This window comes from Entelurus aequoreus, linkage group LG18, assembly GCF_033978785.1.
Source record: "Entelurus aequoreus isolate RoL-2023_Sb linkage group LG18, RoL_Eaeq_v1.1, whole genome shotgun sequence".
Lineage (NCBI taxonomy): Eukaryota > Metazoa > Chordata > Actinopteri > Syngnathiformes > Syngnathidae > Entelurus > Entelurus aequoreus.
This window is the reverse complement of record NC_084748.1, coordinates 26,993,833-27,006,479: the sequence shown is the minus strand read 5'-3', so window position 1 is coordinate 27,006,479 and position 12,647 is coordinate 26,993,833. Positions and strand designations below refer to the sequence as shown.

The 12,647-nt window shown below is 39.5% G+C and overlaps 2 protein-coding genes across 4 annotated transcripts in view; one reads left to right on the top strand and one right to left on the bottom strand.

Moving 5' to 3' along the window:
* Window positions 1-634, top strand: part of arhgef38 (Rho guanine nucleotide exchange factor (GEF) 38) — a 21,269-nt gene extending 20,635 nt beyond the window's left edge. Inside the window, exon 14 of the mRNA XM_062026824.1 lies at window positions 107-634. Coding sequence (XP_061882808.1) covers window positions 107-289 — 183 coding nt within the window. The 3' untranslated portion in view covers window positions 290-634. The remainder of the gene's footprint in view (window positions 1-106) is intronic.
* Window positions 585-12,647, bottom strand: ints12 (integrator complex subunit 12). 3 transcript variants are annotated; one of them, XM_062026829.1, is made up of 7 exons: window positions 12,373-12,499; window positions 12,095-12,277; window positions 6,843-6,992; window positions 5,759-5,940; window positions 5,304-5,463; window positions 5,081-5,224; window positions 585-2,213 (listed from the first exon to the last, which is right to left on the bottom strand). In XM_062026829.1, the coding sequence occupies exons 2-7, from the start codon at window positions 12,248-12,250 to the stop codon at window positions 1,644-1,646; spliced, it is 1,362 nt and encodes a 453-aa protein (XP_061882813.1). In that variant the 5' UTR covers window positions 12,251-12,277; window positions 12,373-12,499; the 3' UTR covers window positions 585-1,643. The 3 variants fall into 3 exon arrangements, with proteins under 3 accessions (XP_061882813.1, XP_061882812.1, XP_061882811.1); XM_062026828.1 differs by having other exon boundaries at window positions 12,353-12,477; XM_062026827.1 differs by having other exon boundaries at window positions 586-2,213; window positions 12,494-12,647.

Genomic DNA, 12,647 nt, shown 5'->3' with positions numbered 1-12,647 from the left:
GAATGGAAAAAAGGTCATGTGGCCCAGGCTTACCCTGTTCCTGAGAGGTAGGTGCATAAACCTTCTTAACAATGTTTTCACGATACAATTGTGTCTCTTTGCACAGTACTATGCTGTATATGCATTTCAAGCCCGTTGCGACCAGGAGCTGACCTTGCAGGAATACCAGCACGTTCGCATCCTGCAGTTCTGCGACCTGGGAGGCAACAAGGATTGGTGGCTAGCGGAGGCTGCCGGTCAAAAAGGATACGTCCCGGCTAACTACCTTGGCAGGATGTCTTACGCTTAAACAAAAAGGATCAGGTTGTTTTAAATCTATATTGTTTCACTGACAGTTTTAAACGAATGTCAACTATTTCAGATTTGTGCAAACAAACGGTTGATCTTGTCATATTGACAACGTGACCTCCACGAAGAACATGTGATGTTTCAATTTTTAAAATACAAGCTGCTGTGCCAAGCACTTTTGACTGTATGTCCCACAGTGTTGAGTTTAGAAGTCACATTTATGAAGTCAGATTTTATATATGGAATGCTTTAGATGAAGTATGTGAAATGATTCACCAACAAACTTTGAATGTGAAATGAAATAGTCTACGTGTCATTGTTCATATTTTATTATGTCATGATTAAAGCCATCTTATATGAAGGTCAGTGTTCAGTTTTTGCTTGGATCCACATCCGTACACTATCGCAAGTCTGTGCTGCTGCCAGACAGTTCATACACAGAATGTTAATGACGTGTAGTTTTTTTTTGTAAACAACACTTTGTTTCTCGCAATTACTTAACCGGGACAAATGAGGCACAGCAAGTCCAGCAGCATTTCACATAAGGTAAAATTCAAGTATCAGAACGGATGGTCTCACACCATATACATGAAAATAAGATCACAGACAAGACCCTCTGACACTACGTCCGCACAGATTAACGGTTTACTTTTTGCTCTGCGTCTGCCACAATGTTATACACCAAGCGGTACAGCTCAGCTCACCACGGTACAGTTTGGACAGTTTAAAGTGTTATATGGCCTATGTTTTCATCACGGGAAGGGTTATAGTTTAGAACAGCTACATTGATCATGTGACATCATAGCAACAACAAATTGTCTATGGATGTTCTAATTAATCTAAGTCATTGTATTCTCAGGGCATTCAACTGATCACAAGTGGACTGTTCAATATGTCTTGGAAGACATTTTGCCTCTCATCCTAGCAGGCTTCATCAGTTCATGCTCCTAGTCTGACCAATCTAAGTCTATGAGCATGAACTAATGAAGCCTGGTCAGATGAAAATCTTCCTTAAAACAAATTGAACAGTCTACTTGCGATTTATTGAATTCCCTTAGAATATAACAAATTGTAACCCACCTATCAATTCCACACATAAGAGGAACAACAGTGATGCATACTATATAAAGAAAACGTTTTTTTCTTATCATCATTCCATTCCCATTGTCACAACTGAGTGACAATTCTCACTTCTTCAACAAATTAAGACAGCAAAGCGTCTTGCTTCACCCTCAAGAACAGGTTGTATTGTTACCTCAAGTCACAACATTTAACAATGAAACCCTAAAAACCTTACCTTACCAAACTGAGCCAAACTGTACCACTTGGTGGAAATGGGGTTCTACTACCTATGCTTATTTCTTGAGCTTCTTCTGTGCCGCCTTTTTTTTCACCAGGTGTAACCGCTTCATGGCGTTGAGCTGGGACTCTTGGGATGTTTGTGCTTTATCACCAGGTGGAACTTTTGATCCATTCCCGTTGTTCCCATTACCTCCTCCGTTATTATTTCCCGCTGTCCCACTACTTCCCGGACTTGCCTGCGAGCTGTTCGGTGAGCTCGCCCCTGACGAGGCAGAACCCTTTCCCTGGCTCTCGCAGCTAGATGATCGGTTCAGCGGCTGTTTGCCCAGAGTTAGTGGCGGTGGCTTTAGGGAGACCTGGCTGGAGCCGTTTCCGTTGCCGCTCCCGGGAATCTTCGCAGCCCCGAGTCCAGACTTGGCTCCGGCAAACCCGGAAAGACTAAGTGGTTTCTGGCCAGGGGGAGTAGTCATGGCCTTGTTGCTTCCACTTGGTCCCGAAGAATTCAGTTTGGAGCTGACAGGAAGAGATGGGCTTGTTTTGGCGCCGAATGCGGCCCAGCCTGTTAGACCGCTACCTGATGAGGAGGAGTTGCTGCTGGTGGGATTGGATGGCGTTGTGGAGGTCTGCAAACAATGCAATATCTATAAGTGTCCATGAAATCATATAAGTGGATACAAGAAGACCCCTCCTTTTCAAAACCTGTTTTGGATAATTTTTTTTAGCCAATGGACAAGTGTTTGATGACTCTACTTCATTGAGTAGCGCTATCTTCAAATCACAATCATAACTCCTCCTTAATTGTTTAGTAATTTGCCTGACCTTTGAGAAAGTGTTTTTTAGAGCCGAAACGATTCCTCGAGTAACTCGAGTAATTCGATTACAAAATATATTCGAGGAATTTTTGCTGCCTCGAGGCGTTGTTGAGTTTTCTTTACGGCATTTTGCCTCGTATCGTAAACAGTAGTCAAAGCTCACGTTTTGCACGGTCTGTTTAGGTATTGCACAGCGTGTTTACGTCACAGATAATACGCCCCCTGCACTGCACAACACCGCTCTTTTAAATACGCTTGAGTGTAGAAAACATTTTCGCCGACATAACTCACAATGGCATACGCCGCAGAAAGCAGTGAACAAGAGCCATAGCAAAACGAGGGAATTAAGAAGCGACAAAAGTGGTCTAAGGTGTGGGAACACTTCACACTAAAATCAAAGGAAAACGCAGTAGTATGCAAACATTGCAAAGTGGAGCTCGAAATACTACAATAGCACAAGTTTGATGCTGTAGCACCTGTCGAGAAAGCATGTGATTTGAGGGACGTCCGGAGGCGAGGTAAGTCATCTACTATCAAATGTAAACGCAAAAGTTGTGTTTGTAAAATAAATGTTATTCATTATGATAACCAGGATGTGTTCTCTCACTCCCGCGAAGTCATCAAATGCTGCCAAAAGGTGTTGAAAACTAACAACGCTATCCGAGCTGTCGTGTTAAATTAGCCTTTCATCAGTAACCACGCGAAAGTAGTCGTGCAAAGTTATTTGGGTTATTCAAGTCATGCAACCACATGCTACTTGGATAGCTTGCACTTGCACACACTATCGTCTCTGTAGAATGTAAGAGTTCCAAGTCCTTGTTCACAGTGGTAGCACTTGTGTGCCAAGTTCCTGTCAGCCATATTGGTTCTGAATATGAAGTTGCACATTTCAAATGCAGTATTAAAAGGCACTACCTAATTCACTTTTTATGTTTGATATAATGACAACTGTTCTTATTGTTTTATTTTTTATACTGAGAATATAGTTTTATTTTAACTTTCTCTGGGTATATTAGTTTTGAACTAATTATATATATATGTGTTTTCATCGCAAACATGTTATGATGGCAAAATTAACATTGTTTACTATTTTGCATGCAATGAATGCAATTAACTGTATTGCATTCTTAAAATTTTAAACTGTTGTCATTATTAAGTGGTCTGTCTTTTTATATTGTTTATGTATTGTTGGCAGGTTGAAAACAGCTCTGCGGAATTGCGTGGAGAAACCACCATTTAAACGGCACCGTATAATAATCATCAAAAACGCATGAGAGACAAGAACTTAATTTATGCGGTCACACCACACAGCACATAGGGCTGTGAGCGCACCTGTTTTTATTAGCACACACAAATTAGCACAATCAACCACGGACACATTTCAGCTGTGCGTGTCAGCCTTCAATAATGAAAACAGGCGTTTAGGAAATAAAAGACAATTAGGCCAAACGCAATAATTGAGGGCACATCTTAACATGTATAATTAAACCTTAATTCAGCAAAAATATGATTTATTCAATTAATCATTTGGGATATTCGATAGAATACTCGATTACTAAAATATTCGATAGATGCAGCTGTAGTTTTTTTTAGCTATCTACTGAAAGGGAAAATCTTAAGTTATGATTAAAATGGTATGTTATAAAGAGCGAGTGTAGGAATGAACATAGTGGTCATTTAATTGCAGGCATGTGAGCACCCTTTAAGAAAAAAAAAAAAAGACGAAAAAAAAGGGAATTTTTAATCCGCACAAAGTAATGCCACGCAAGCTTTGAAAGAACATTTTGAAAATCAAGACTACATTTCCTGCAATTGGGTGCATTTCCACACTATATTTTATCTTCAGATTTATTCTCGTCTACAACCTCTTTTGGCTGTCTTTGTACATGTTGCATGTAATGTACAAAGTAATGTTCAGTTTTTTTAGTAGATAATTTACTAACATTAATATAACTGAAAATGTAATGTAAAATTCTATAACATGAATGCAAAGAACTCGGAAAACGTTTGACATTTCGCAACTCTATCCTGTAGCCACGCCCCATCGGGTAATATACTCCCGGTGTTTGTGACCTCTGTTTACAACCTTCACATCAAAAATATACCTTCTCGCTGGCTACTAATAAATACTCTAGAACTACAACTAGTATGGAACTAAGAATGTTTGGATTAAAATCATCCAAATTTGATTAGCAGCAAATAAAAAAGCCGTCAACGTTGTGGCTCGGAGACCGAACGGAGGAGACAACAAGTAAGCTAACTACATGGTTAGCTAACTATGCTAACCAGTGAACTTGTTTCGGGGCTCCTGATCGTCTCCCAGTCTTGCAACTCAGTGCGGCGCTTAGGCCAGAGGAACAGCGAGTACCTGCGGCTGAGGCGAGCGCGCAACAAATTTTGTTTAGACTGTATTTTTTTTGGTAATTCCATTTAAAAAACGCAAATGTGATGATACTTTAACGCGAAAATTATCGTCGTGGACATTACACATGCCAGTAATTCAAATGCAGTCCATCCATAATCTTGAGCCTATACTAGGCACATCCTGGATAGGTCGCCAGTCATTGTGCGATTGTGAATTAATTCCTCTCAAAAACATTCAACAACCTACCAGGACGTTAAGATTTTATAATACACCAATACTCTGCCCACGGTCAACAAAGCAGCTTTACGGATACCTTGACTTCGGTCCGTTTAAAGGCCTGGAAGGTGCTTGCGGTGTCCGGCTTGGTTTTCAGTTCTGTCTTCTTCACCAGTGTGTCTTTTACAACAGGTGCTGACGAGGCAGAGGCTGGGGATGGCTTCTGTGGAGGCTTTTGGGCCTAAGGCACACAACAGCAAACTCTTTATGGCTTTTGGTATAATCAGTGAATGGTCGAAATATTTTGATACGATTCTTACCATACGCTTCATTTGTCTGGTGCAACGAGCACAATACCACACCAGCCTGGGATCATTGACCTCTTTGTCTGTTACTTGGGGCTTGTGGCAGTCCTGGTGGTACAAGTTATGGCATTCCTGGCACTCTACCAACTGATTTCCCATGGACACGGTCATTTGTCTGATGGTATGAAAACATGACAATTCAATACATATTCATGCCAAGAAACCTATATATTACGATTGCTGAATCAATGATCGGTTTAAACTAACATCAGATATCAACATCGCTGCATAATGACAAGTCTGTACACTTAAGTCTACTTAAAACCCGCATAATGTACAGTGACAACTAAGAATCAAATAATGTTTAGTACTAATCAGTTTTATTACATTGTGTCATATTGTTGTTAGTGTGTCCAGAATACCGCAATAATGACATTTTGCAAGATTCTTCTCAATTCCGTGGCACGTACCTACAAACCACACACGCCAGGCCCATCTCCATGGCAAAGTCATCAGCGCTGGTCTCATCATAGTCGCTGATGTTCGTCAAGAGGTCCTTGCTCGTCTGCACGGTAACCGGCGACGAACGGTTCTCCTGTTTCTCTAAACGAGGCTTTTTCGGGGGGTCAACGTCACTCGAGTCAACCCTGGCCTGTTTTAATCATTCCACAAAAAAGGCAAAATAAGCTTGGGTAATGGTTTGTGATTACCTCCCCGGCCCCCCCATCGTAAATATTACATTTTCGAGTGCCTGTATTAAACTGGTGTTTTTAATTCATATTTCTTAGCAGTGGCAGTGTAGTTTTTCCAGTGTCACGGTAAAGTACTTTTTAGGGCAGTTTCAAGATTAATGTTTAAGATTTTACCAGCTACTACAATGGTAAATTAAATGTGTTATTCTTAACAAAGATACGATCACAGACTCCAAATTACTCTATAACTTATCAAGTAATAATATTTAAAGAGTATTAAAATATAACTTAAATATTCATCCATCCATCAATTTTTCTACTGCTTATCCCTTTTGGAGTCACAGGGGTGACTGGAGATAATTTAGAGTAAATAATAATTATACTGTTATAAATGTATTACAAAGCAAAATAATTAATTTATACAAAAATAATAATTATTGTATGCAATTCTAAAATATTTTTAGACTCAAATAAAAGAAACATATCAAAATATATAAGATTAAAATATGTCAAACTTTAATTTACCATTTAAATTGTACATCTTCACTCACCTTTTCCAGACTTCAAACAAACCAACAAATGTAACATTAAAGTTCAATCAGAAATTGAAAGTGTATTTAGAAAGGGCTAATATGTGCAATATTGGCTTGTATGTTAACAGATTCCATCCTCACTGTAGATTTGTTTTATTATTGTTATATGTATAATTTTGTCATGATGTCCATTTTTACATATATCTGTTGAGCCCTTGGAAATGGGGACATTCTGCATAAAAATGGCAAATTAAATGCCATTCTTTTGTGAAAGCTTGGCTGCCTTATTTCAAAACTACTGTTGTGGAGTATAAAATAATAATTCCTACCTTTTCAGAAGATCTTCTGTCTCCGTCTTTCTTACTCTTTTCAGAGCTGGATTTGCTGCTGATGCTGGAGGATGAGGAACTGGAGGAGGACTTGGAGTCTTGTTTATTTAAGCTAAGTTTTGACAAAGACCCTTTGGACACTTCCAAATCCTGAAAGTACATGAAGAGGATGATGACATTACATGATGCTTACTTAGGCACCAAACATCCAATAAGATGTAAAAAATAGAGTAGAACCTCAAAATCTGAACACTCCATGGTGTACAATTAAAACTTTCTTGAAAAATAGGTCTCAAAGTCACATAAAATATATGGGAGACTATTGGTCATCATTAGGGATGTCCAATAATGGCTTTTTGCCGATATCCGATATTGTCCAACTCTTTAATTACTGATACCGATATCAACCGATACCGATATCAACCGATATATGCAGTCGTGGAATTAACACATTATGCCTAATTTGGACAACCATGTATGGTGAAGATAAGGTACTTTTTAAAAAAAATAATAAAATAAGATAACTAAATTAAAAACATTTTCTTGAATAAAAAATAAAGTAAAACAATATAAAAACAGTTACATAGAAACTAGTAATTAATGAAAATGAGTAAAATTAACTGTTAAAGGTTAGTACTATTAGTGGACCAGCAGCACGCACAATCATGTGTGCTTACAGACGGTATCCCTTGCAGACTGTATTGATATATATTGATATATAATGTAGGAACCAGAATATTGATAACAGAAAGAAATGGGGGGAGGGAGGTTTTTTGGGTTGGTGCACTAATTGTAAGTGTATCTTGTGTTTTTTATGTTGATTTAATAAAAAATAAAAAATAAAAAAAACAATACAGATAATAAAAAAACCGATACCGATAATTTACGATATTACATTTTAACGCATTTATCGGCCGATAATATCGGCAGGCCGATATTATCGGACATCCCTAGTCATCATACATCATACCAGGCAAGACATCATATTGCACTAGACATCAATTTAGAGCATGTCAAAAGTTTTATTTTGCTTTTACTTTGGCTTTTTGAGACAAGAGTTACTCCAAAAGAACAAGCGGCATGAAGAGAGGAGAAGAAAAGTGAGTGGACTCATGACCGCTAGCACTAACTGGAGTACTGTGTTACTTAGTTACAGATAGATTGATAGCTATGATTTATTGATGCATTGAGGAAAATTAAGGGTGACACATGCTAGGATAAAGTAAGAGTGTATATTTTACAGTACGTTAGTGGTTAACTTGAGAAAGGTGTAGATGATGCAAAGCTTTTTATACTCAACCACCTCTACAAACACTTAGAGAAGCCACGAGCCCATGCCAGGCTCTTATTTGTTGATTTCTCTTCCGAATTTAATTTAATGCACCCACATCTCTTGATAGAGAGGCTTGTGTCTAAATTTGAGTTGTCTCACCAGCTTGTGCTATGGATTCTAGACTTCTTAACTGGCAGAGAGCAAAGAGTCTCTGTAAACGGCTGTCTCTCTGACTCTGTAACCATTTCTACAGGTTGACCCCAAGGATGTGTCCTTTCACCCTTACTCTTTATTATGTTTACTGGTGAATGCAGGAGTAGGCAGGAAGACAGCTATCTGATTAAGTTCTCTGATGACAAGGTACTGCTGACCCTCCTCTATGGTTCACAATCAAAGCATGAGAGCGCCCTAACGGATTTGATCTCCTGATGTGACTGTAACTTTTTGGATTGAAATGTATCTTAAACCAATTAAACATTTTAGACGTAAGAAGGAAATGTCTACGGAGTGCATCATACATAACAAAAAAGTTGACATTGTTTCATCATATAAATATTTGGGGACCTTTTTTGACGACCAGCTCAAGTATGATTTGAACACAGATTTTATAGTGAACCGAGCACAACAGAGAATTAATCTTTTCAGGAAATGTAATTATTTCTCTGTCAGGCCTGTTATACTCCGTCATTTTTATCAAGCATTCATTGAGAGTCTTATGTGATTTTCTTTTATTTGTTGGTTTCACTGTCTTTCAGTTAAAGACCGAAACAGCCTGACTAGTATTGTTAAATCTTGCTCTAAGATTACCGGAGTGAAACTAAGAGACTTAAACTTCTTCTGCAACCAGCAAATCCTCCGAAAAGCAAAGAGCCTTTTAGCCTCCCTGAGCCACGTCCTTGCGGGGGAATTCTCTCTGTTGCCTTCAGGGCGACGTTATGCCATGCCATTGGGGGCGGCGTGGCGAAGTTGGTAGAGTGGCTGTGCCAGCAATCGGATGGTTGCTGGTTACTGGGGTTCAATCCCCACCTTCTACCATCCTAGTCACGTCCGTTGTGTCCTTGGGCAAGACACTTCACCCTTGCTCCTGATGGGTGCTGGTAGCGCCTTGCATGGCAGCTCCCTCCATCAGTGTGTGAATGTGTGTGTGAATGGGTGAATGTGGAAATACTGTCAAAGCGCTTTGAGTACCTTGAAGGTAGAAAAGCGCTATACAAGTATAACCCATTTATCATTTATCATTGAGTAAAACAAATCGCTTTTTCAAATCATTCGTCCCCCCGGCACTCAGACTCTTAAAACTTTTGAACTTTTATATTTTTCAGTGTTGTATTGTTTATGTATATATTGACTTTTTATTCATTGTGAGCCATGTAGGCTTTGTGAACCACGACAACCTGCTGCTCAAATTGAATTGCTCCTTGAGGGATTAATAAAGTTGTTTGAATTTGAATAGAATTTGAACTTATTCCGACTTTTATTACACTACACATTAGGGCTGGGCGATATATCGATATACTCGATATATCGCGGGTTTGTTTCTGTGCGATATAGAAAATGACTATATCGTGATATTCGAGTATACGTTCTCACGCAGTTGCTTTTAGCTGCGGGCATTACACTACAGGCATTTCTCACTCTTTCTTGTCTCTCCTTCTCACAGAGACGTAAAACAAGCGCACCTTCTTACATACGTCACATACGTATACACCCTCGTGGAGCAGAGAGGTAGCGGCATGGATAACGTTAACTGTGGTGCGAGTGGTAATACGAGAGAAAGAAGGTGCGAATCTGGTAACAAATGAAGGAAGAATAAATTCCCAAAAAAACAGCAGGGGGTCCATCGTCTGGCGGAGGTTTGGCTTCAAGTGGGAATATGTCGAACAGACAACCGTAATTTGTCAAGTGTGGGGCAAAAGCGTTGCTAAAAAAAAGTAGCATTACTGCTAATATGTAGCATCATTTGAAAAGTCACCCACTAGAGAATGAAGAGTGCTTGAAACTCCGCATGTCAACATCTCTGTTCGGAGCCACACCAACAAAATGCCGAGGCAACCATTTACACATCAACACCGTATGAAAAAAATAGTCAACAACAGAAGGAGATAACGTCCGCAGTAACCTACCACATAGCAAAGGACATACACTATTTCATTTCCTATTATGCAGCTCATTTTTATTTGACAGTTATTGAAATATCTTGTGTGATATCATGCACAAAATTGCACTTTATTTGTTTTAAAATATTGTAGTGGCGTTCTGTACAAAAAGTGCACTTTAATTTAGTGTTGTTTTGATATGTCATCTTAGTGACATCATGCACAAAAGTGCACTAATAGCTTGTTTTAAAATGTCTGACAATCTTGCAATCTTTTACCATGAATTGATTAACGTGGACCCCGACTTAAACAAGTTGAAAAACTTATTCGGGTGTTACCATTTAGTGGGCAATTGTACGGAATATGTACTGTACTGTGCAATCTACTAATAACAGTCTCAAACAATCAATCAGTGCACTTTCTGTTTTGGAAATGACATGAATGTTTGTGCCACTGCTTAATAACTGTTTAATAAATACAGTTTTGTTTACCGGTAATTGACTTAGTTGTGATTTCCCTCTCTGCATGAAAGTTTAAAATGAGCATATATTAATGCAGTAAGAACAAGAATGTTTTAATGTAGACACACAGAATCATCATACTGGTGTGATTATATGCATCAAGTGTTCATTCAAGGCTAAGGCAAAATATTGAGATATATATCGTGTATTGTGACATGGCCTAAAAATATTGAGATATTAAAAAAGGCCATATCGCCCAGCCCTACTACACATTAACTATCATGTTTAATCCACTGTGTATCCTTTTTCTGATGTTGCTCCTGTTGTTTTAATTGAATTGTTGTTTGACTTCACCTATGTTTTGTACAGCGCTTAGTGATTTTATCTGTGAAAAGCGCTTTATAAATAAAATGTACTTACTTACTTACACCTAAGTGTGTTAGGGTTGTCCCGATCCGATATTTGGATCGGATCGGCCGCCGATATTTGCCAAAAAATGTGTATCGGCAAGGCATGGGAAAATGCCGATCCAGATCCAGTTTTTTAAAAAAATCCGGTACGTGTTTCCCAACGCACCGTTTTAAATAATACATTCCACTTTTCTGCTGCTCCCTAATTTCCGTTCCGCATTTTCCAGCACACATTCAACACATCCACAGGTCTGTGTCCTAACCGTTCTAATCGGAAGCCGATGCCGGTTCATGGTTCCGAAAGGCGAGCGGAAGTTACCGGTAAAAATGTCAGCTGTGTGGGATTATTTTACCCTACACCCCACCCGCCTCTCACAGCATCTTCCCTATCTGAATCGCTTCCACTGCCCTCTAGTCCTTCACTCTCACTTTCCTCATCCACGAATCTTTCATCCTCGCTTAAATTAATGGGGAAATCGTTGCTTTCTCGGTCCGAATCGCTCTTGCTGCTTGTGGCCATGATTGTAAACAATGTACAGATGTGAGGAGCTCCACAACCGGTGACGTCACGCTACTTCCGGTACAGGCAAGGCTTTTTTATCAGCGACCAAAAGTTGCGAACTTTATCGTCGATGTTTTCTACTAAATCCTTTCAGCAAAAATATGGCAATATCGCGAAATGATCAAGTATGACACATAGAATGGATCTGCTATCCCCGTTTGAATAAGAAAATCTCATTTCAGTAGGCCTTTAAACTTTAATACATGCTCGGATAGGCCAGTATCGGCCAGGCCAAAACGGACCAGGTGGAGTTCCATTCTCTCTCATGGGATCATTCAATGAAGCTTTGAACTCCTTTGTTATTGCTAAACTTGTGAGGCAATTTAGAATGTTACTAAACAACGAGGGGGTCCCAGTTTGGCCCTGGAACGGACCAGGTGGAGTTCCATTCTCTCTCATGGGATCATTCAATGAAGCTTTGAACAAAGACAGACAAGAGAAACAGCTTACTTTTAGGGACGAGCGGTAAGAAGAATCGCTTCCTCTTGCAAGCGACTCATCTAGAAGAGCTTTGAGCTTTTCGGCTGAATCTTTACTCTTGGAATGAAGGTAACTCAGCCCCTTTAGGAAGATGGGGTCCAACTCCAAACTGACAGGTCCAGCCATGGCACAAGTTCAGCTGCCAAACATCGCCTAAAACCATGAACAAAAACAAAATAACTGCTATACATTTGTTCGTTTGGGTTATAGATTATAATTGTGGCTCACAAGCTAAGAAGCTACTTTACTCTCTTGTCTGGACAAGGACCAGCAGCGCACTGTTGTGTCTCGACAATGGCGTCCCTCGGTGCTCGCGACAACAAATATATAGAAGCTAAAAACATATAATTCTCTCTTTGGTCATATTACCTGAATTCTGCTCCTGGTAGAAACCTGCTTTATGTACCCGACTGGCGGTCAAATGGCTTTAAAACATCCCATACGTTATTGCAGCAAACAGGCGGAATATTCCGCCTACACTTTACCGGTGTATCCATCAAACATGTCCGACATGAAACAGGGG